We start from the raw sequence: 25185 nt of genomic DNA, 5'->3' as shown, positions 1-25185 counted from the left end.
GGAAAAATTATTGCCCCTGCAATGCACCTTGTATAGATTTCACCTCTTTGCACATCTAGGAGAGAGACAGGATTTAGATACACTTCTTCCCTACCCAGTATGGGTCAGAAAATGTGTTCTATTAGTCATAGGGCAATATTCAATTTTAAAGAGAACTCGAAGCATGAACTGGAATTCTGCTAAGTCAGATAGTTATTACCTAGTCTTCAGTTATCAATCTTCTTGAAGTTCCAAGATAGGATTGTAGCCTCTCCATTCTCACAAACTTCCTTTCCTCGTCTGCATTCCTCAGATGAATGAGTCTCTTCTCAGACTGGGCATTTTTTATTTTTACTAAACAGCAGGATTAAATAAAATTCAGTAGCTGGATTTCTGTATCTTTCGAGCAACTGGCTCCTTGTATATCTCATTCTTAGAAATGATGAATGCTTCAGCTCTCTGGCTTTATCCCATAGCCTGCTTTTTTTTTACAGTATGCAATATCTATAAATTGGAGATAAAGCCCACAAATTAACAGCAGCACTTATGGAAACTTCCAGTTCTGTGTTGTGCAGTCTCTGTTGATCCCTGATCACTGAGGTGTGAAGGTCAGAATCATCCAGCTGATAACAAAGTAGAAGAGGAAGATGGGGTAAACAACAAGAGCTTTGCGATTTGGAGGCTGGCTGTCTGCCAGAAAGGCTGTGGATGCTGGTGACAAAGAGAGAACACACACTTGAAATGTGCACAAAGCTAAAAGATTTTCAAACCGAATCAGAAACCAGTAAATCCTTCTAAATTAGGGTCTCCTGTACATTTAAAGGTGAAAGGAAAAGCTATAATAAAGTAAAGACTCCCACATTTTGTGCTAAAGACATTTCTCCCCCTCACTACTTGTATGTCTTCCTTTATCAGCTGGAAAGGAAACATTTGGAGGATGTTATATGCCAAGCGACATATTTTCAAAATAAGACTAGCAGAAATAGTGCAAAAATGTTTACATTACATAAGTGTTTTCCAGTGGTATTTAACATAGGCCAGGAAATAAAGTTCCCAATACTCCTATGTTGGTGTAATATACTGTTTTTCTCTTCTTCAAAAGCAACATATTATAGCAACCCTTCCTCCAGGCAAGAAATGCTAACTGCAGAGCAAATGTGAGTCTGTCAACATGGCTATGACCAGGAGCATCAGCTGGGGCATGGGGAAGGGCAGACTCTCTTTCACCCCAAGGGCTGAGAGTGCTGCTTCCACAAAACCTCACCAACTTGGAGAACCCAAACCATGATCTCTTCTTGACCCATGCTACCAGCAGACTGCCTGGCAGACCCACCTTTCTTAACAGCAAAATCACTAAACTCTTCATTCTTTTGCATCCATGATACAGTTTTGTTGCTAAAACTTCCTTACCTAGGGTTGACCAGCCAAACATAGCCATCACTACAACAAGTCGCACAATGAAGCTGACAGTCCCTGAGCTTGCTAGTAGTACCAGCCTGCACACGAGCATAGCCACTGTCAGAGGCAGGACACAGTAACCCAGGACACAAAGGCTCTGAAAAAAAGATCTAGAAGGGGGCAAAGGGAGATGGAGGAAGAAAGACAAGGAAGTTGTGTCTGAGTAACAAAAATGTTATTCCACACATTGGAGCATTTTCATTGCTATTGTTCACATGTATACTCACATGGTTCCTCCAAGCAGTTTTGAGTTTAGTGTAATGACAACTGCTCCAAACCAGATGATAACAAAGACCTCAGCAAACTGGGGACCTCCATCTTCTTTACTGTCTGCTGACCCTCCCTGAAGCATCCTGAGGCAGAGAATAGAGCAAAATACTAGATGAACACACGGCAGTAACTATATTTCATTTTTTATTTCTAACATCTGTATTAAGCCTAAGAGATGATGATTCTCAGGTAGGTTGGAGTCAAATTTCTCTTTGTTTATTATTTGAGTAGATAGCATGATCAGTTCTGTACAAAAGAGAAGAAGACAACTCCTGCCCCATGGAGTTTATAGTGCAAGTTAGAGAGAAAAAAGGTACTTCAATAATACAATGATGGAGGCCATACAACAGTGGATGGTCAAAGGAAGGTCATATCTTAAAGTGGCATGGAGGGTTTGTTTATTTTTAAACAGATTTGGATGCACTGATTACTTTGAGAGATTATCAACACATACATTAAGAAAGGTTTTGAATGAGACAGGACTGATGCACAAAGCTAAGGAAAGTCAGAAGGGCAGCATAGAAGAAGGTAAGAAAGAGGTAGTAATGGACTTTGTCCCATAGATCAACAAGCACTTTTCAAAGGCAGGCTTTATTCCCATTTTACAAGTGACTTACCCAAGGAGAAACAATGAGTCAGTAGCGTTACAAGCAACAGAACTCAAGTCTCCTGATTTGGAGTCCTGAGCTCTATCCACTGAACCACAATATGAGGGACTAAAAGTGAGGCTTGGACAGATGAAACAAATGTGACCTAATTGAAAGGTATGCCATTTTAAAAAAATCACTTCTCTAAAAGATTTTATCTACAACTGTTACATGTAATATCCAAAATTACTACAACTGAAAGATGAGAAAAATTAGTTAGTTAATTTGCTCCACAGTTTCTTTACTTTGTGCAGTTGACAGTACTTTATATCTAATCAATTTCTCAGTTTTGTTGATGTAGATCATTCACATGACCACTTAAAAAAAAAAAAAAAAAAAAATTGGCCAGGGAGACTCAGGAGCAGGTGTAACTAGTGTAATGGGAATGAGACTCACAAAGGTCTTATTACACTGTTCTGGCAGCGTAAGGATGCCTTAGTGTAAATGAGAATCTAAAGTACATATATGGCCCCTATTACTTTAGTATCCAAGCACCTTACAATCTTTAATGTATTTATCCTCACAACGTTCCTGCAAAGTAGTGAAATACTATTAACTATCTTAAGGTGGGGAAATGAGATACAGAAACTAAGTGACATGCCCAAGGTCACACAAGCAAAGCAAGGAATTGAACCTGGATCTAAAGATAAAAAGGAGAGGTCAGAGATGGAAGACAGGTAACCACCACCATTTTGGCTGTCACCAGGTATTGAACCAGGGACTTCTGAAAAATTTGTAGGGCCTCGTTCTGAACAGTGCCTTTTACTATGTTGTACAGTGCCTATCACAAGGGGGTCCCAATCTGGTTGAGGCTTCTAGGTGCCACTGCAATATAAATAGTAACGTCAAAACTACTTTCAATATTACTAGATGTCAAGTTGATGATGCTCTTTCAACATAGTTATAATCTGGTGGGGAATATACTGAAGATAACATCTGGTACACATCTTTTAGTTCCATATGCCTTCAGATCATTTAAAATAACTTACTTTTGGGGGTATTAATTGAATTCCTACCTCATTGGAATGAGGAAAGTAGTAATTAGTGTTCACAATACTTTGCAAATATGAAATGCTAAGTGATGTATTCTTAGCCCTGGTCTACGGGGAAGGGCAGGGGGGAGAAATCGATCTAAGTTACGCAACTTCAGCTACATGAATAACGTAGCTGAAGTCAGCGTCTTAGATCAACTTACCGTGGTGTCTTCACCGCAGTGAGTCAACTGCTGCCGCTCCCCCATCGACTCTGCTTGCGCCTCTCGCGGCGGTGGAGTACAGGAGTCGACGGGAGAGCGCTCGGGGGTCGATTTAACACGTCTAGACTAGACAAATCGACTCCCGCTGGATGGATCGCTGCCCGCCCATCCAGCGGGTAGAGTAGACATACCCTTAGAGTATTGCTATATTAAACATGTATTCTGCAGTAGAACCCAGAGGGCCTAATACAGATTGGGGCCACATTGTGTTGTATGCCTAACACATACATAGTCCATGCCCTGAAAAAATTACAGCCAAGATGACAAGTTAAATGGATGGAGGAAGACAGTCAACTATATACAATTTTTATGTACATGCACATTTATTTTACCATAGATAAAAAGTCAATTATCCCCGTGGTGGGTTTGTTTGTTTTTTTCAACACACAACATTGGTCAGGTGAAAAGGGGAACAGTCGATAGCTATAGCTTCCAGACCATTAGTACAACTCATGGATGACTTAGTACTGCAGCTGTATATGTAAAAGGAAAAGTGATATAGTAACTAGGTTTTTTTAGAATAGTATCTTAACAGTTATGCCTTATGGACCATCAACTCATTGCTGCAAAAGTTAAGGATGGTGTTATTTTAACCAGTAGAATCAAAGCCTTGCTCTTGTTTGTCTTTTCATATCCCCATACAGATTCAAAACAGACTGCCTGTGGGATCTATAACTCAACCATGTTGTGCAAAGTGCAAATAGAAACTTATTCTAATATATAAACTTGCCCTATGGGATATTGCCTCCTGATCCAACCATGCTAACAGCATTTTAACAGTCAAAAGAAGAGATTAAGGCTTTCGTGCTTTACAATTATGCAGCAAAATAATAATTTAGCAGACTTTCAGTAGCGTAAGTTTGCTTTGGAAGCTGCCCTCAGTTGTATTTTGAAATGACAAATGGGCAACAAAAAACAATAAGCCCAGAGTTTTCATATCACGAGTGTCTCACTATGGATGAGCAACAAAGCTTGCATTTTTCTTTCTGGATAACGCATATGAAATGCGGAACATTTAGCCCAAAGAATACTTACTGTACACACTAAAAATCAAGAATTACCAGGACCTCTGTAGTTTTCGATACAACTTATCCCCAAGATAGCAGGGCTAGACAGGAATAATTTATTACCTACATTTACCCTAAAATCCCAAATAAAAAGAGATGCCCTTAATAAGTTTAGGGTTTTAGAGAGTCAATTGCTCATATAAGTTTCACCATTAATATCTGTAGCATACCAGCCTAAGTACTAGAGTAACCTGACCATGACATGTCAGAAATTCCCCCCTCCATTCGCACATAGAAAGAACAGATACTTACAGTGCAAGTGACACACACAGCACCAAAGGACCCCAAAGATCCCCTGTAGAGAAAGAAACAGAATGACATCAGATACTGATGTTCAGAACAGTATCTCTCTAGCAAAAAAAAAAAAGAGTATTAAAACAGCCCAGTGTATCCCTTTTCCAGTTTCCAATCCCATAATTGTCATAGCTAACATCTGGGGTCATATACTGTATATAAAGATGCATTCAAATTAAGAACGTCTGGACTCATTCTGATAAATAGTTCACTTTAAAGAAATGTCTGTTGTTCTGCCTCTTCACACAACTGCCTCATTTGCTTTTGTTATTCTGTATCTTGCAGAGAAACAACATATGGCTATTCTATTTTCCAGATATTTCATTAAAGCAAAGACTTTGTTCAACCCATGCAGTGGCTTTTAGGAATATTTGTCTTGTAATGTTGGTCTTCCCAAGATTTAGAAAATCTGATACGTACAGTCTCTGAGGAGCGCGCTGCTCTTTTTGGGATACATGACATGCACAAATTTCTTTCCAACTGCCTTTAGATCTCGCATCTGAAACACACAAGTGACATCTCTAGTACACCATTTCACGGGTATTAAAGTGTTAACAAAATGAAGGGGGAAATACTTTTGCAAGCTACAAATCATAACATATCACTGATATTAAATCAAGAGATATTTGGGTCAGATGCTTTTTATAGCATGCATTATAATAGTATAAAAATTAGATTCACAGCATAATGAGACCCAGTGCATGAAATCAGCTAGATTCCTCTTTTCATAACATCCAGCTAATAATGTTATTTATTTGTTTGCTGCTCCAAGAAGAGGAGATTTCGTTGTCTGGCTAATTCCCCACCCCTGCTTGATGCCCTGGCAACTACAGAAATTTAGTGGGTCACAGAACAAATTTGAGGATTTTGATGTTTGTAATTCAGATTCCTTGCCCAAAGGAGTTTTTGTTTTGTAAAATTTTGAATTTTAAAATTTACAACCAATTACAAAGCAAGAAAACCAACATTTCTTGTTGTATTTGGCCCAAGAGATCAGAAAAACTTCATGTGTTATCACAGATACAGTAAAGCAGTTGTTTTCAGCCTTTTTTCATTTGCAGACCCCAAAAAATTTCAAATGGAAGTGCAGATCCCTTTGGGAATTTTAGACATAGGCTGAGGACCCACACGGGTCCACAGACCACAGGCTGAAAACCACTGCAGTAAGTAAGGGATATAAACTCACAATAGTATCCTTAACTGGTTCATCCAATGTGGAGTAGTCGTCATCAGGAGAGTGAGATCCAACAGGAACTGTGATCTCCCCTTCCACTGGAATATCTTCTGATATTGACACATCTGAGAGACCTGCAAACTAATCATTTTTTTGAAGTTTTTTTTTTTTTTTTAATACAGAAAATAGCTGATGTTTGCCTAGGACTTTTTCTGCAGAGTATAAAGAGAGTAATGAGCAATCTAACATTTAAATATTCTCTTTGTAAAGAAATTTGTATTCTAGTAGCAGCCTCCCTATTTCAAACAATTCACAACTAAGAGGCAAGCCACAATGTGTGAGCAGGAGGGACCATAAATACAAGCAAAGGTTATTTTCTTCTCCTTGTCAATAAACCACAGGTACTCCCTCCCCTGCTACCTTATGACTTGTGTTTGTCCTTATTTACATTGTAAGCTCTCTAGGTCAGGCTACAAGACTTGTCTATGTCCTGTAAAGAGCTGTGTACATTGATGATGCTACATAATTTTATAATAATGATAGCAATACATTTAAGCACAGCATGAAAGCAAGGACCACTCTAAAGTGAATATACACATATCCATATCCCCAGTATAAACTACATAGATGAAGCACCAAATGAAGTGTATGTAGTGAATAATACATTTATTTCTCCACCACCAACAGCTGTAACAGGATTTTTGTTGCTGAGTGATGCAAGCAAATAAAGAGTAGCCTGGTCTGCGCTGAAGGGAACCCTGTTCAGGAGGGCCTACAAAGGGACAGAGGAAAGTTTCTAGAATAATACTATTGTTGTGCTTGACTCTAACATCTACCAGGGGAGGGGGGAGTGGCAATTATTTAAGCCTTCCTCCTCATCCCCCTGAGTTAATGCAACTGTCTCCAAGTTACAGGTGAAGAAACTGAAGCACAGAAAAGCGAAGTGGCTTTCCCAAGGTCTCACAGAAAGTCAGTGGCATAGATAGGAAATAAACCTGCCCCATTCGAACCACTAGGCTCCTCTTTTCCCCAAGCCCAGGACTCCATGAGCCACCCACAACCTCTAGACCCTCCCCTCAGCTCAGCCGCTGAGCTGAACCCCACACCCCAGCCAGGAACAGAACCCAGGAGTCCGGGCGCGCCCCCTTTCCAGCTCCGGTGCTGGGTCTCCCCCATACACCCCGGGGCGGGCCCGGGCCGCCGCCCCTTTCTCACCAGCGGTTTCGCGGCTCCCCCAGCCCTGCTCTCTTCTGCCTCCGCCATCTTGGCCCCGCTACCCCGGCTGCGGCTGATGCGACGTGGAGACAGATTCACCGCCTCATCGGCCCGCGCAGCGCGCGTGAAGATTGCGTCATTCGCCCGAGTATCCATGGCAACGCCGGACCCAGCCATCTGAGGGGCCGCAGGTATAACAGCCGAGATTTAAAGGGACAGACGCAGCCGACTCGAGGTGGGGAAGGGGACACAGCGCAGAGCCTCGCCTCTTAAAGGGCCACACGCACCCTCACAAAGGAGAGTTCTCAGTCTCTGGCATTAAGCCCCTTTCCCCACACACACACATTCAGGGGCACGATCCCCGCATGGAGGGTCTGCAGGGAAGCTGTCTATAGGCACATGCAATGCAAGGTACCCTTGGGTCCCACACTCTAATCCAGGATACTCAGGGCCCTACCTCTATAGGGCCATTTGCTGCTCACAAGCCAGCTGGATGCTCCTGCCTGCCCAAGAGGGGAAGGCAGTTCACTCCTCCCCATGCACACTCTTCCCACTTGGGATACAGCAGTGAGGGGCCTGCAATCTACCTGGGGTCCGAGTGGCCCCCAGGGGAGAGCAGAGAAAGTGGGGGGGCCTTGGAATCGGGCAGGGCCGGCTCCATGCACCAGACAAGGAAGCAGGTGCTTGGGGCGGTGAATGGAAAGGGGTGGCACGTCCAGGTCTTCAGCGGTGAGTCCCTCTCGGAGCGAAGGACCTGCCACCGAATTACTGCCGAAGAATGAAGCGTCGCGGCAGAGCTGCTGCCGAAGTGCTGCCGATCCCGGCTTTATCTTTTTTTTTTTTTTCCACTTCGCTGCTTGGGGCGGCAAAAAAGCTGGAGCCGGCCCTGGAATCGGGGCAGGCAGCCTGGCACCCTACAGCGATGCCCTGTGCTGGATGAGGTGTGTCAGGATGAAATGACCCATGCATCAGTGAGAGCTGGGGTTGAGAAGGACATAGTGGAAAGAGTCATACCTTGTATTATCCACCTAGCTATCTCGAGTGCCCTTCACCGCAGCATCCTACCCTCATAAGTGATTTTGTCCGACCCTCGTAAGTGTCTCTGGCTTCCTAAATCTTTATATTGGTTATAGAGAATTCCCTGATGGTGTTTTTTTCTCCAAAGCTGATCTGGAAGACCTCCGTCTCTAGGGATAAGAGACATTCAGGTTCCATGATCCTTTGACCTTGACCTCTGTTCTGTGTCATCCCTCAGTGGGATCAATTAGTGCCAGTTATGGTGGTGGTTGTTTGTGTGATGTGGACACCTGTTCCCTAGGATTTGGACTCAGACCAATCAAAATAATTACAGAGATTATAAAGTTGTTTGGATGTTTGAAAATATGTAAATAAATGGACAAACCCTGTCAATAAAAATCAGTGTCCACGTTGCTTTATCCTCTATAATCAAATCATCATGCTCAAAGAGTGGGTTTGGAGATTTGTGCTCAAATTTTGGCTAGTAGGCTACATGTGAAGATGTGTCATTTGTCTAGTCCCAATTCATGCATATTACTAAAACAGAATTTGTCTTGATTAATGGTCTCTGTGAAGTGCAAGACTGGCACAAGAACATCAGGAAATCTGCATGTCCGGACAGAGGTGCCTTGGAAGAGCTGCATGTGGGGGCCTATGACTGGAATAGCAAAGTGGCAGGTCAGGACTGAATTTGCATCAGCAGAGTGTAAAAGAAGTCCATATGTGTTGTCCTTGGCTAAAATCCATGTTATCAGTCCCTCAGTGTCAGCAGCAATAAATTCAGTCACAGTTTTTAAATGACATGGTTTCCTTCCTATTTTAGTAATAGTACAACAGTTAGAAAAGGAACCTTATTGATTAACATGTAAACAAGCATTTTTCCACATTACTGTAAAGAGTGTTTGTTTTAAGTTCCAGGCTACATTGACAAAAAGAAGATGAAAACATCAACATTTTGACCTTGAGGTAAGTCTCTAGGGCCAATGTGCTCATAGATCATCTTCTCTTGTTAATATAACCTGCAAAATATTAAAGAACTGTGCAGATCAACATGAAAGAATAAGTGAGATTTTATTAAGCAGCTTTAATAGTATTTAAGTACAATCAGACTCTAATATGATTTTATTATTCTGTTCTGTTCAGAGCATGTTGGTGGAAAAGAAGGAAGATTTAGTTTTACTAATTAATAAGTTTCCCTGACTTTTTAAGGGGATAAATGTGTTCTGCATTAATAGAAAACAAGAAGGAGGAACGAAGAAGACACATAATCACATACTTTAATAAATTGGAAACATATTGTATCCCTCTTGGTCCTCAAGAACAAGTGTGCACAGTAGATATAGTATGGAGATTTTATCAGTATAAAATAAAAGTTCTCATGTTTTATCTTATTCTAAACAAGACATTTGAATGAAACAATGAGGATTATATTGTTAATTTTTCTAAACAGAAAATCATGTATAAAATGACTTGCAGATTATATGAGCAAAAACATCACCCCTAACATCTGTACCTATCTACAGTTGCTAATAAAAGTGTACAGATTACAGGAATTTAGGACAAAGGTTTTAGCCCTGCTAGCTTGCTGATTTAAAGTGACATGATTTTTTAAACTTAAATGCTCAAGCCAATAATAAAAGAAAAAGCTGTGACTCAAAATAGAGTTTGTGGCTCCAATCCTGCAAAGATTTAACTCACATGCTTAACTTTGTGCATGTGCCTAACTTCATTGAGATCACTTACAGAACATAAAGTTTATGCTTAGCATATGCATAAATCTTCACAAGATGGTCTTTTTGTGAGGGTCTCCAGAGTGGCTTAGCAGTCACACACAGGGCTGCCGAGAGCGGGTTCGGGCCCCGGTGAAAAAAATTTTTGGGGCCCCCCAGCAAGGGCGGACTGGCTAAACACGGCTGATGAGAGGGGGGGGGGGAAGCCGGGCCCCAGGCTCCCTTCCAGACCGCTGGGCCCCGGTAATTTGTACCGGCTTCCCCCCCTCTCGTCGGCCCTGGTCACACAGCCCCACTTTAGGGTATATTACTAGGGGCCAAGGTAAATCAGAGCAGACAACACTGATTACTCATGAGTTTTTGCTCAGTCCATGCTACTTTGTCCACTACTTTGTCCCTTTAGTGCCGGATTCTCTGGAAGAACAGCCCCTCGGAGCTAGAGGGTGGGCGCTTGGAACAAGGGCGGGGTCCTCTCACTCACTCACATACACAATACAGATCCTGCGGAAAGAAAAACTACACCTCCCAGGCAGCCGTGCATGCGCTATCCGGAGGAGGGAGTGGTGCTCCAGAGGGATTCATCCCGGTTCAGTTTCCGCAGGGACGTGTTTGCAGCAGCTGCCATGCCTCTATTGTGTCTCCTCCCTCCTGCCTCTCTGGATGCTGCCTGTAGAGTGTGAGGCTACATTAACAACAACATGTTAACCCTTGAGGCCTCAGCCAAGTGCAGACAGCTAGAGCGAGGAAGAATCCGCAAGAGATGCTAGCTCATGAAACGGAAGAGAGATCCTTCAGCAGCACCAAGGCATTCCCTGGGAAATATCCCACCTGAGATCAACACGGTTGCGTAGGAGAAGCGTGTGGTGCTCATGAACAGGTCCCCAGACAATCCTGTCTGAATAGCGACTGCAGGGAGATTTGGGGAAAGGGGAGCTGCTGCTGCTAACGTGTGAGCAAGAAACAGAAGGGGCTCCGTAGGAGCTGAAATAGGACATTGTCCCCGAGGAAGTCTGTTTTAAATGTAATGCTCAGGGTTATGTGTCGCTTTTCATGCGGATCGGGGCGGAAAGTACTATTGCCACAGACACAGAGGTCCGGTTTCCTTGAGGGAACAACCAGCTTTCCCTCCTGTTTCTTTAAGAGCGCAGGCGAAAAGGGGAGGTGCCAACCTTTGGAGGCTGTGAGTCACTTGGTGCTTGAGGAATACAAGGAAGGAAATCCTCGCACAAAGCGGAGCGGTAGGGGGTGGGGACGTTCTGTAGAGCGGAGCTGGATGGACGTTTCCCCGCCGCCCCAGCCCCTGCGTTCATTCAGAGCAGCCAGATGTGTTTGTAGATGTGGAGAGATTTGAGTCGAGCTAACGTTTGCAGATCAGAGAAGTAACAGAGCAGGGACCCCTAGTGCTGCTGTCTGGGTGGATTTTCAGTAAGGAATGGAAAGAACACCGTAATTTTGCTGAGGAGTAAGAAGAGGACAATAGTGAATAGGATCTAGTACCAAGTCATAACTAGAATGCTACAGAGGTCGTATAAATTTGTCTTATGTTTTCAGTAGAGTACAAGCAGGCAGCCTGCCCCTTTCTTCTGTGATATACAAATCAAAGCTGGTATCCTCAGCAGACGACGACAAGGATCTCTGTCGTTTTAGAAGTGAGTTGGGTACTAAGAGATTATTTGCTTTCAATAATTTTGATTTTTTTTAAATTGGAGAATTCTTTTTTCATTTTAATTTTTTCTCCAAGGAACATGGGGCACCCTGCGTTAGAGTTCAGCGACTGCTACCTGGACAGTCCAGATTTTCGAGACAGGCTGAAATGTTATGAGCAGGAGCTGGAGAGAACCAACAAATTCATAAAGGATGTGATTAAAGATGGGAATGCACTTATCAGTGCTATAAAAAGTAAGTAACACGATATGGCTTTGTTTAAACATTCATTTATACCTGCGCAATACATATATTGCCCACAGCTTTCCAACAATGCTAATAATATCTGTGCATTATTACCATATTATACACTCTTTGCGTGCTATTATGTAAGGATACTTAAATATATCTGTTCATAACCAAACTCTTGTCTTTTTAATAATAGATGCAACAAATATACAATAATCATAATTTCCTATTGTGCATTTGGACAATTTTCTGACTGCAGTATGTAAGGAAACTCCAAATATTGCCTCTCTTACAATAAAAGATATTACTTCACCCACCTTGTCTCTGCAGTATGTGAGATATTTTACATATCTGTCAGTACAAAATTCTCTATTTAAAATGACACTTTCTGTAGTTAGTGTGCAGAGCTCTTTTCCCTTCATGCAGTTTATTCTGAATGTTACTCTGTTTTTATTAATGGCCCTTTGAACAGATGTTGTAGGGTGAGTGCACCGGGGTATGTTATGTGTATATTGTCAGTAGAAGTGCATAGTATACCCCAGTGACAAGTTAATGTTCTTCATTGAAACAGACAATAATTTTTGTTGATGAGCAACAGTTTTATGAGCTTGCTTATTTATGGTATAATGCAGGTAAGTGTGATACAGTGTACGTACAGACACAACATGATGAAGTGTGTTTGTTTGTTTGTTTTCCTAACAGGAAGTACCACAATTTTCCAATATAATTATTACCCCATGTAATGAAGAACAGTTCAAATACAGTAAGGTTAAATGCAACCTTCTATTCTGATTTCTGTAATGTAGGACCTGAGACTAGAACAAAGATCAATGCACATATTGTACTTTGCCTCCATTGATGGTTATAGAGGCCAGAATCCCTGCAGAGGAGATTAGCGCTTTGAATCAAAGGGAGAAGACCAAGAACAATAGTTAAAATAATACCACTGAAAGCAGCCTTTCCCACCATATTGAAATGTTCCTTGGTGGAATAAGTCTAGAGCAGAGGGAATCTATTTAAATCATCTTCAATGACTTCAGTGGGAGGTAGGTGCCTAAATGCCTTTGTGAATCCCACCCTTAGTCTCTCTGTACCTCAGTTCCCCATCTGTATAACACAGGAATAATAGTACTTCCCTACCTGATGGGGGTATTGTGAGGATATATACATCAAAGATTAATAGGTGTTCAGATGCTACAGTGTTGGGGCCTGATAAGTACCTAAAATAGAAGGGTTTCAATCCTTGGCTATAAAACAATTGGGTTATCAGTTGTTGTGATTGTAGTACAGGAAGTTCTTGTATCTATCACTTTTCCTTTTCCTTTTCTTTCTTTGGTTTTGCCTGCTACAGTTGAGGTCAACCAACTCAGTAGCTACTAGGCCATTGGTTTTCTTATCTGGAAAGTGAAAGGCTTCAGTTAGTTCATACAGTGTCAATAAATGGATATTTATTTAAGCAGCTCGATAGCCTGTTGTAAGGATGAGAAGGAGAGAGGTGGAGGGGCTAGATACTCTTCTGCGATTCAGCCCCTTTGTGCCGCTCTGTTGGCACAAAGGGATTGGAAAACCATCAGATCCCCTCAGCTGGGAATTCCCTGGTGTGAGGGAGTCTTCATCTTCAGGACAATCCCAAGCTGGCATACAATCTGCCTAGCTAGCATCTGTGACCCTCCCTGCAACTCCCTGTCAGGAATGGTAAGGGTAATATCCAGAGTGCTAGTGTGCTCTGCTTATTCTCTGCTGGTGTATTGACCTCTTAAGGCCATAACTAGCAGAGTAGTTTTGAGCAGATCTTGAGGCTGGTCTACCTGGAGCCAGCATAGAATTGGGACCAAAATCTTGGAGCCACAACTGTCCCCGTTGTGCCCCCCTCATTCTAGTTGCATGCAGTGGATATTGGAATGATTTACTGCCACATTACTTCGTTACATGAATGGACTTTTGCAGGTATAAAACTGGAGTACAGTCAGCGAATCGAACCCACTGGGTGCAGTTGTGAATCTGACTCTATATGTTCTGCAATTTGCCCAATTTATTTAATTGGGAGAGGAAAGAAATGCAAGATTTCAACAGGAAAGCCCAGTGCAAGATGTAATTCATTCAAGGGACAAAGAGATGGAAAACTTTGGTTTGCTGCAATTATTTGTTCATAAACTGGACTTTGACTAATGTAATTTTTGGAAATCAAGAGTTACCCAGCATTAGCTTAATGATGCAGTTCTGTAAATATTGTGGCCTGAATCTCCAAGGACTCCATTCTCCTCTGCCTTGCATTTTGTGTCATCATTTAAACCTATGCAAAGTGATTGTAAAATGTTGCTTCTGATGAGGTAGCATTTTACACCACTTTGTGCAGGTATAAACGATGGCAGAAGGTGCAAGGCAGTGGAGAATTAGAGCCTGCATCCTTACAATTTTACCAAAGTTGGGATTTATTCTCCCAAATCTTTGGCATGTTGAACTCCCATTGAAATAAATGGGAGTTTGGTACCCAGGAAGGGCTTGGAGGGAAGACTCATTGGATATTAGAGTGACCAGATAGCAAGTGTGAAAAATCGGGACAGGGGGTGGGAGGTAATAGGAGCCTATGTAAGAAAAAGCCCCAAATATCAGGACTGTCCCTATAAAATCGGGACATCTGGTCACCCTATTGGATACAGACAGGACAATATGTATTACTAACCTGACCTAAGAATAGATAAAAATGTAAGAGCAGTCAGGGCCGGCTCTAACTTTTTTGCTGCCCCAAGCAGCAAAAATAGCGCCGCCCCCCGCCCAAGCGCCGCGCCGCCGGAACCCCCCCCCCCCCAGCGCCGCGCCGCCCCCCCCGCCGAGCGCCGCGCTGCTGGAACCCCCTTCTGAGCGCCGCGCCTCCCCCCGCCGAGCGCCGCGCCGCCGGAGCCGAGCCCGCCGCCGAGCGCCGCGCCGCCGGAGCCGACCCCCCCCACCGAGCACCGCGCCGCCGGAGCCCGCCCCCCCCGCCGAGCGCCGCGCCGCCGGAGCCCGCCCCCCCCCCCCGCCAAGCGCCGCTGGAGCGCGCCCCCCCCGCGGAATGCCGCGCTGCGCTGCCCCCCGCCACCCCAAGATTGGCCGCCCCTTACCAGGTGCCGCCCCAATCATGTGCTTGGTTGCCTGGTGCCTGGTGCCTGGAGCCGGCCCTGAGAGCAGTGCCCTTCCATCCCTCTGTTTCTAATGCATCCATTGCAGTGATATTTAGATGCTTGCCTGGCTACTTGGGCTCTATGCTGAAAAGAGAATTTGGCTCTAAAAGTGAGTGGGAATTGTGTGTTTAGCAGATAGATGTTGAAGCCTATTTACTACAGTAATGAGGATATTAGAAATGTATAGGTAGACATCCTGGTACTGTGTTGATCAACCTTGTGTCTAATACTTTGGTTTGGTAAAATGCTCCAGGTCATTAATTTCTTTAATTAAGTACAGTACTGCATCAATTTTAACGTTTGATTTATTTATGTATTGGCTTCATATTGTGGTGCTGTAAATAATTAGTGTAAAAATGGAAATGTAAGGTTTAAAGCATATTCATTAAATTCTTTGTCTGCCGACAGGCCTCCAAAATACCAAACACCTGCTGTCTCAAAATAACAGGCTGTGCAGCCTGCTAGAGTGACTAGAGACTGCAGTCTAGAAGGCTGGATGCAGCATTGTGCGTCTATATATAACTACACACAACCTCTTAAAGTGTGCAAACTCAAAGCTTCCAAGGAAAATTTACAGTTCTCTTATTATTGGGAAATAGGATCTGCTAAGATTTATGACAAAGACGTAAAATAGATCCCAGATTAAGACTCAAAATTTGAAATTACTTTTAATATGCATAACTTCCAGCTTGTGTGTGTGCAGAACAATATCAAGCTGCTCTCAAGATCTACCATAAAATAAGACTGACGCTTGATTCTCCTCTCACGTATGTTCATGTAACTCTAAAGATGTCAGTGGAGCATTTCTTAAATTACATTAGTGTGAAAGGGGAGTGGGGTTTCACTTCTCCAGAATTTCTGTAAGTATTACAGGAATCAAAACTCATGTGCTTAGACAGTTGACATGCATGGAGGATTTCCCTCTGAATTCTGTAATGGGGAATATCTTCTGAATTCTATGCAAGATCTGCCAGATGTATGCAGGGTTTTTTTTTGTCTTTTGTTTTGTTTATCTACTTGTCTCGAGGATGTTTTTTAAATGCCAGATGTTATTGCAAGATCTAAAGTAAGAAAATATTTAAAAACTTATTACGTTGTCTAGCAAGTTAAGGTTGTCAAAGAATGAGAATTAGCTAATAAAATCTGCAGAAAATTCTAGCAGAATCTCTAGAGGTTTTTCAGACCAACCAACCAGCCTCTAATATTTGGTGATACATTAAATAAAAGCCAAAGGGGAAAAAAAAGAAAAGGCACAAAGGGCAGTTAGGTGCCTCATATCTATTGAAAGTTATTTGAATGAATCCCATTTGTACCACGGCTGTCAAGCGATTAAAAAAATTAGTTGTGATTAATCGCACGATTAATCGCACTGTTAAACAATAATAGAATTCCATTTATTTAAATATTTTTGGATGTTTTCTACATTTTCAAATATATTGATTTCAATTACAACACAGAAGACAAAGTATAAAGTGCTCACTTAATATTTTTGATAAATATTTGCACTGTAAAAAAAAAAGAAATAATATTTTTCAGTTCACCTAATACAAATACTGTAGTGAAATCTCTTTATCATGAAAGTTCAACTTACAAATGTAGAATTATGTACAAAAATAACTGCATTCAAAAATAAAACAATGTAAAACTTTAGAACCAGAAGTCCACTCAGTCCTACTTTTTGTTCAGCCAATCGCTCAGACAAACAAGTTTGTTTACATTTACAGAAGATAATGCTGCCCATTTCTTGTTTACAATGGCACCTAAAAGTGAGAACAGGCATTCACATGGCACTGTTGTAGCCTGTGTCACAAGATATTTACGTGCTAGATGTGCTAAAGATTCATACGTCCCTTCATGCTTCAACCACCATTCCAGAAGACATGCGTCCATGCTGATGACAAGTTCTGCTCGATAATGATCCAAAGCAATGCAGACCGACATGTTCATTTTCATCATCTGAGTCAGATGCCACCAGCAGAAGATTGATTTTCTTTTTTTGGTGGTTCGGGTTCTGTAGTTTCCACATCGGAGTGTTGTTCTTTTAAGCCTTCTGAAAGCATGCCCACATCTCATCCCTCTCAGATTCTTGAACCTTGGGTCAAGTGCAGTAACTATCTTTAGAAATCTCACATTGGTACCTTCTTTGCGTTTTGTCAAATCTGCAGTGAAAGTGTTCTTAAAACAAACATGTGCTGGGTCATCATCCGAGACTGCTATAACATAAAATATATGGCAGAATGCGGGTAAAACAGAGCAGGAGACATACAATTCTCCCCCAAGGAGTTCAATCACAAATGTAATTAACACATAATTTTTTTAACTAGCGTCATCAGCATGGAAGCATGTCCTCTGGAACGGTGGCCGAAGCATGAAAGGGCATATGAATGTTTAGCATATCTGGCATGTAAATACCTCGCAATGCTGGCTACAACAGTGCCATGCGAATGCCTGTTCTCACTTTCAGGTGAAATTATAAATAAGAAGCAAGCAGCATTAGCTCCCGTAAATGTAAACAAACTTGTTTGTCTTAGCAATTGGCTGAACAAGAAGTAGGACTGAGTGGATTTGTAGGCTCTAAAGTTTTACATTGTTTTGTTTTTGAGTGCAGTTATTTAACAACAACAAAATCAACATTTGTAAGTTGCACGTTCACAATAGAGATTGCACTACAGTACTTGTATGAGGTGAACTGAAAAATACTGTTTATTTTATCATTTTTACAGTTCAAATATTTGTAATCAAAATAATATAAAGTGAGCGCTGTACACTCTGTATTCTGCGTTGTAATTGAAATCAATCTATTTGAAAATGTAGAAAAACATCCAAAAATATGTAATAAATTTCAATTGGCATTCTATTGTTTAACAGTGCGATTAAAACTGCAATTAATCGCGATACATTTTTTGAGTTAATCGCGTGAATTAACTGCGATTAATCGACAGCACTAATTTGTACCTTTGAAAATCTGCCCTCATATGGTTAGGTGCCCTTTGTAAGTGGTTTGTAGACACTTTTATGAGGAATGCAGATGAAGAGGCTAAAATATTTAAGAATTATGGACCAATACATTCTGATGTACTACTATCCATTGCTAAGCTGCATGTCTGAGGCAATTTAGCGGATACATTTTAGTGCACCTTTTTAAAAATTATTGAAATGTATCACATTGTAGGTTGCCTGTATTAAATGCTGTAATGTAGTTTCAGGAGGTGGATATTTCTCTGAGGTTGAGTGGGTTGCTGGCTTCTTTAGTGGGAAAAAATGCACTTTTTTCATCCCATCTATAAGCCTAGTCCCCAAGTCAGCTGAGAGTCAAGCACTAAACTCTGAGGGGCCTGAAAGGAACTCTTATGTCATCAGATTGGCAGTGCTTCATTGTCAATAATATTAATTTGTTTTACCTTAGTGTAACTTGCTCTAATGAATGTACTGTTTTCTCAAAGCGGCCTTGTTAATTATTTTCCATATGTTCACGTGAATCTTTCCCCCGCACCCGTGATAGAGTAGTCTCAATTTCCAGACCACATTATACTCTTTCCTGTTAGAATCTCTAAAGTCTGTGTAAATTTCAACTGAATCTATTTCTTTAAATTAATTCTTTGTGTGTGCATGCGCATGCACCCTGGATTTTCCCTGAGAAAAAAGGAGAGGATCAGGAGGGAGGAAATCTAAGTAAGATTCCACTCACAGTGTCCCTCAGATGGCTTGCAAGGAGTGGGGAGGAGAGACCGGGTCCTCCCTCCCCACCCCAAAATGACCAGACTTGGGAGATCTGCCAGAGGTTAGAGGTATCCCCTTGCATGTTTGGTATATTGATACTAGCTCGGTAGCATCACCCTTGCCCACTCCCATCAGTTCAGCTTGGACTGAGCTGAGCTAACAGTACTTCTTCTGACTGCTGTTCCTGAACTGCCTGCCGAAAGGGTGAGGGTGTGGGGGAATCCACAGAGTGGAGGCCTTTGGCAGAAAAGTTCAGACAACTTCAGATTGTATTAATTTTTGTACTGATTGTTCATTGGATTTTGGGGTGGGGGGGATGCTGTGATGGTGATAGGATGGTGGAGGGGAAAAGAAGAAAGACGTTGTGCCCATCGCTTTGGGCTTGCTTTGTCCTGCAGGTTGCAGAACTCCATCCCCTTGGAGCCACAGTGAAGGAGCATCTGATCAGAACAGCAGGTTAGGGAACGGTGCCATGGAGGTGACACTTGGACAGAGGAAACTCCTCACTCCAAGATTTCCTTCCATGTGTGGATCCATGGGGGTCAGATCTGGTCTGGAGTATTTGTTCAGAGATAGGTAGGTCATAAAAAGCTGTCTAGGGTGGGCTCTCTATGTCAGACCTGAGAGTAACAAAGCAGGGATATGAATGTAGGTTTCAACTTCCTTAATTTTTGTAATGAAAAGCAGAGCTCCCTTTCCCTTCTCTCTGTGCATCTGTTTCTCCAGTCTACCCCTCAAGGGAGATTCTGCAAACTTAAGAGAGTCTGGAATAACAAACGCTTTTCCAGGCTATCAAAGCTCCTCCCTTGCTTCACACCCCTTTCAGGGGGATGCAGAAGAGAATTTAAAATCCAGCACTGTTGAGTTTTGGCCAGCACTACAGACCTCTGCATAGGCAAGGCATTGGCAGTCTCTTGCTAAATTTGAATGTGGGAATGCTGATCCAATGGAGTATTTCCCTAGTTAAAGAAAAGGAGGTAGAGTGAGAAGAGACTCCCATGTAAATTGCACATTTGCTTTGATGACTTTGTAGCTAATGTTACTAGTTATGAAGTGAATGATAATAAAAGAGGCTGTTACTGATAGTGTGGCTGTGACCTCTCTGCAGAGCTGGATTGCTGGGGCATTAGAAAGAGTTATTTCTCAGTTGTTCCAAATATCTCAACTTGAAAAAAATTAAAAAAAAACATTGATGTTATATATTAATTTGTATTGAAAAATAAATGTTGGTCCCTTTTCTGTGCTACAGAAGGAAAAGCTGACAGGGACTTCCTCTGCAGTCTTGAGAAGATCACTCTATGACTCAGCTCCTTCATCTGTAAAACACAGATAATGCTTCACCACTTCTTTTTTTTTTTTTTATTTAAAGCACTATGAGGTCTTTGGATGCAAAGTAATACATGGGACTGATCTTATGGGATGCAGAATGCATTCAACTCCCATTAACTGTTACAAAGACCCGTGATCATCAAATCGTGTCAGTTTAAAACAGGAAAAAATGCTAAAAACAGTGTTGGATACTACACTTGCTCCTGAGTCCTGCTAAAAGTTTTTGTAGTTTTACAACCACATTTTGCTCTCTTTGTCTATTATTTTTCTCTCTTCTGCTGCTGGGTGAAAAACCCACACAAATTGATATACAGGGTTCACTGTGAAACTGACTAGACCCAAAGTGCTGTCATATGTTAACTCTAAACTAACTGAAAACAGAGAAAAAGATGGTTTTTCTCTAATCTGGTTCAGTTATAATAATCTCAGGTGTAAAGTGCAACTAGAGTAGAGAACACGTTTTTGTCTCAATAATGTTTGTTGTTGTTGGCTGTATCCCTCTTTAATCAGAGCTGAGAGCTATCAGCACCACTGGACGCATCAGATTTATTTTTTTTAGCCCGGTATGTGTTTTAGTGATGTCAGTATCATTCACGGTACAACATACACGCAATACTATTGATCAGCGAGAGAAGAAGTAACTTAGGTTAAATTTCCTTTCCTCTTCTGAACCCCTGTCCTCTTCCCTCCAAGACCATGGCTTAGATGTTCTACCAGCGGTGCTACAGAGCCATATGGCTAGCATTATCATTTCCTGTGCAATTGTCCTTTCTCCCTTTAGAGCAGAAATGCTCCAGAGCTCGACTTTTTCTCTTTTTTTATATGTACCTGCCCTCCTCCTCTTCTGTGAGAGTACAGAGAGAGCTACAAAATCATTGGGGAACTTGCTGACATTCCTGCTCTTATTATTATTATGGTGGGCATCGTTCTTGCTTGCACCTCACAAGATGGAGACTCTTTCTATGGCAGCATGGGACTTTGCATGAACAAACTAAGCTGTGGCAGCCAGTTCTATTCACAGGAATCCTGCACTAAAGCAAACAACGAAGACATTTTTCATAAATGACAAAAAAGCGACAAGGGGAGCTCAGAAAGCTGGAGAACTCTCTTAGCAAGAGGTTTTAGATTAAGGCTTTCAGGAAATAAATGGACAATTTCTGTGCTTCAAAGTCTCACTGTGGAGTAAATCATTCAGAGGAAAAGCCCGGACATATGATTAAAATAATATGTATCCATTGATTGAACTCTCCTGTGGTAATTAACAGAGAGCTGATCACAGCCATGGCTAAATGCTCAGAGCAGGTAGGTGAAAAAAACAATTACTGTAATGTAGTGTTGCTCCTTGATACAAATTCTCCCAACACTAGAACTTCCTGCTGTTACAGCACTACTCTAGCGGGGGAGTATTTGTAGATGTTTTCCAGACAGGGTAAACTTCCCATCCTTCATCTTCAGGATGTGACAGGGACTCTGCCAAAGTCCACATCTTGAAATGGCTTCTTCGCAAGTCCACCTCCAGCCCTTCCATTTAAGCAGTGATGCAGGTCTTGTTATTCCGTTCACTTCCTATTTGCAATTCCATCGCCGTGCATCTTACGACACTGCCCCCTGCACGTGAAATGCCCTGCCAATCCTAGTTTGCCAGGTCACCAAGCCACACTTTCACTAACCCTCATATTGTCTTCCTCATTCTCCTTCTCTCCCCACCCACTGCTAGATATGTACACTCTTCCCCCGCCCCATTCTTGTTACTTACTCTCTTAACTTTTAAAACTCCATTTAAATATCATGCTGACTTGAAAGAATGAACACACTGGGCTAATTAAAAAAAAAAAAAACAGCCTCATGTTATGCTTGCAATCAATTGCAGGAACAGTGGGGCCAACACAAATCAACTCAGGACACTAATTTCTGAATTTAGACATCTAACTGCCTAACTGTGCCTGTAGATCAAGCATATCATTCATGCCTTTAGAACAGGTAAAAATTGAGAGGTCGGGGAAAACCTGGCTCATAGGGTAGAGTCATCATTTTTTGTTATGATTAGCACACACACAAAAATACTGTATTATTCAAATCCATCCATACACTAAATGTTAATTTTCTGCTTAAGGTTCAACACAGCTGTTGTCCTGTGCTCTTCTTCTCCTACATCCTGTGTGCCTGCATCTAGGTGTCTCTGGCCCCTCCCTTTGTCACTTTCAATACCTTTTTGTTGGAAAAGCATGCTGGTTAATGTGTGCTAAATTTCCTCCTGCAGAAAAGTCTCCAAACCTGCCTGTCCATGAAACATTCAAGCAATAATAAATATAAGGACCTTGTTTTGTATTGCTCCCACTTGTGACTTTACTGTAAGCTCTTCAGGACAGGGTTGTGATGGTCTCTTGTCTCAGCTCACCTGCTGTACAGCAGCACGACATTAGTTTATCTATCTTTGCTGTTACCAAAAGATAGCACCAATTCCTGTGATAGATAAAATTTTCTAGCATTTAGCTATTACTTTCTGAATTCTTCAGCTTGCTCCGATGCCCCAGCATCAGGTTTTTCTCAATGCAGGCTGGGTGGTCTTACCAGCACCTTCCTGACTTACATCAGCTGAGGCTCTGACGCATTTGTCGTAAGTCATTGTAGTCCCATTGACTTTGATGGAGCTTCACCAGTTTGCAGCAGCAGAGAATCTGGACCAGTGTACATACATCACTAAGATTCATATGCTTCTGGGGTGACCTGGGTACAGCAGTATGTGTAGGGCCCTACCAAATTCACAGCCATGAAAAACGCATCAGACCGTGAAATCTGGTCTCCCCCCATGAAATTTGGTCTTTTGTGTGCTTTTACCCTATACTATAAAGATTTCATGAGGAAGATCAGCGTTTCTCAAATTGGGGGTCCTGATCCAAAAGGGAGTTGCAGGGGGGTGGCAAGGTTATTATAGGGGGGTTGCAGTATTGCCACCCTTACTTCTGCACTGCCTTCAGAGCTGGGGGACTGGAGAGCGGCAGCTGTTGGCCAGGTGCCCAGCTGTGAAGGCAGCGCCCCACCAGCAGCAGCACAAAAGGGTGGCAATACTATACCATGCCATCCTTACTTCTACGGTGCTGCTGCTGGAGGCGGCACTGCCTTCAGAGCTGGGCTTCCAGCCAGCAGCCACCACTCTCCAGCTGCCCAACTCTGCAGGCAGCACCACTGCTAGCAGCAGCGCAGAAGTAATGGTAGCAGTACCGCAACCCCCCCTACAATAACCTTGTGACCCCCCCCCCCACACACACACAACTCCTTTTGGGTCTGGATCCCTACAATTAAAACACCATGAAATTTCAGATTTAAATAGCTGAAATGACATTTACGACCATGAAATTGACCAAAATGGAGCATGAATTTGGTAGGGCCCTAACTATATGCAATGGTAGGAGACATCAGGATGACTCATGAAATTGGGTGATGTGGTACATCAAACATGTCTTAACACTTAAGGTCTGAGGATGCACATAAGAGCCTTGCCAGGTTTGAAATAGGTAATATATTTTGATGCAGCATGTCAGGAAGTCAGATGGGCAGTAGTATATTGGCTGGATCCAGAAATGGACTTAGGTACCTAATGGCCACTTTTAGGTGTCTAAGTCCAACATTTGGATGCTACTGGGATCTTCAAAATCCTGGCTCAGATGCCGCCTAGCCCTGGAGGTGCCTAAAATCCTTAGGCGTCTGAGTTCCTGCAAGTGAGCATATGCACAGCCACCTCTGTCTAGGTGCCTGGGCACCTATCTCACACCGAAATCCCAGCAGGATCCTCAGACTAGGTGTTCCCACATCTATCCGAACTGTGGGACCTGTTTTGGTAGATGTTTTCAGAACATGCCTAAACCCACACAAAACGGCCAGGGCAGGGGAGCAGGAGGAGGCCTCCCTTATAACCTTTAGCCCAGGGACTAGGGCACTCACCTGGAGACCTGGGTTTAATTCCCTGCCTCTGCCTGATATGGAGCAGGGATTTGAACATGAGTTTCCCACCTCTCGGGTGAGTACCACTGGACATTCTCTCTCTCTCTCTCTCTCTCTCTGGCCCAAGGTATATTTAATTCTTTGTACACAGTCAAATAACTTCAACAGGAGATCTTGAGATTCCCACAACAGAATATCCCTAGGTAATCCAGAATACCTCTGCCCCTGACACAGACATACATGTTTCTTGCAAAATACAGTGTAGGCACTCAACTCCAGGGCCAGGTTCATGGCTGAGAATCCCAGGCAGAGATTGGGGCCACCTTCTGGGCCGAACTTTAGGTGCCTAACTCCCTTAGAGGGGCAGGATTTAGGCCACAGCCCTCTCCTTGGCATTCCCTATTGGCTAGCCTAGGTGGCTCCTTGCTCAGCATGCTGGCTTTTGTGGATCCCATTCTTAAGCACCTGACTCTCCCCCTGCATTTTATAGGGAGCCTACCAACCTAATTTGGGGCTGCAGATTCCACTGGGTGGCAAGGCGCCTAAAAGTTAGGCATAGCAACACCTAGGTCCCTTTGTGGATCTGGCGCTATAAGAACAGGTGTATCTTTAGCACTGACTTTGTATTGTTTTTGCCCTCCATGTCATTAATTGTATTGGTTTGGAATCTGTCCCATTAGTTGGTTGGATGATGTTTGGTGTAGAGGGTAATGTAACATTCTGGCCGAGAGTTTGCGTGCATGCTAAACCTTACTCTTGAATGGAGTTTTTTATGTAATTTTGTACATCACTTTTTTATTTCTGAATTTGCCTACACAACAACCTGTTTACTCTCAAATTCTCTCTGGAGCACAAGGTGTAAAATGCTAGGGCGGGGGAGGGGACTAGTGATGAGAAAAATGCAATGAGCCAAACTGCTCATTTTGGGGAGAGCAGGTTTAGCATCTGTGATGGGGGCCCTTGGAGGTACTATCCTCTCAAAGATCAGGAGGTCCTGTAGTGAAAGAGACCTGCTGATCCTGTGCTTGACTTGG

At 42.6% G+C, this 25185-nt stretch overlaps 2 protein-coding genes across 2 annotated transcripts in view; one reads left to right on the top strand and one right to left on the bottom strand.

Annotated features, from left to right (window-relative positions):
* Positions 1–228: 228 nt before the first annotated feature.
* YIPF6 (Yip1 domain family member 6) lies at positions 229–7515 on the bottom strand. The gene is made up of 7 exons (XM_065411103.1): positions 7360–7515; positions 6157–6285; positions 5391–5469; positions 4929–4971; positions 1665–1790; positions 1390–1547; positions 229–690 (listed from the first exon to the last, which is right to left on the bottom strand). The coding sequence occupies exons 1-7, from the start codon at positions 7513–7515 to the stop codon at positions 572–574; spliced, it is 810 nt and encodes a 269-aa protein (XP_065267175.1). The 3' UTR covers positions 229–571.
* Positions 7516–11355: 3840 nt separating this feature from the next.
* The window catches only part of OPHN1 (oligophrenin 1), a 137703-nt gene continuing 123873 nt past the window's right edge, over positions 11356–25185 (top strand). The window contains exons 1-3 of the mRNA XM_065411323.1: positions 11356–11568; positions 11658–11755; positions 11848–12005. Coding sequence (XP_065267395.1) covers positions 11852–12005 — 154 coding nt within the window. The 5' untranslated portion in view covers positions 11356–11568; positions 11658–11755; positions 11848–11851. The remainder of the gene's footprint in view (positions 11569–11657; positions 11756–11847; positions 12006–25185) is intronic.

Source organism: Emys orbicularis, chromosome 9 (genome assembly GCF_028017835.1).
Source record: "Emys orbicularis isolate rEmyOrb1 chromosome 9, rEmyOrb1.hap1, whole genome shotgun sequence".
NCBI lineage: Eukaryota > Metazoa > Chordata > Testudines > Emydidae > Emys > Emys orbicularis.
This window is presented reverse-complemented; position numbering and strand designations above follow the sequence as displayed.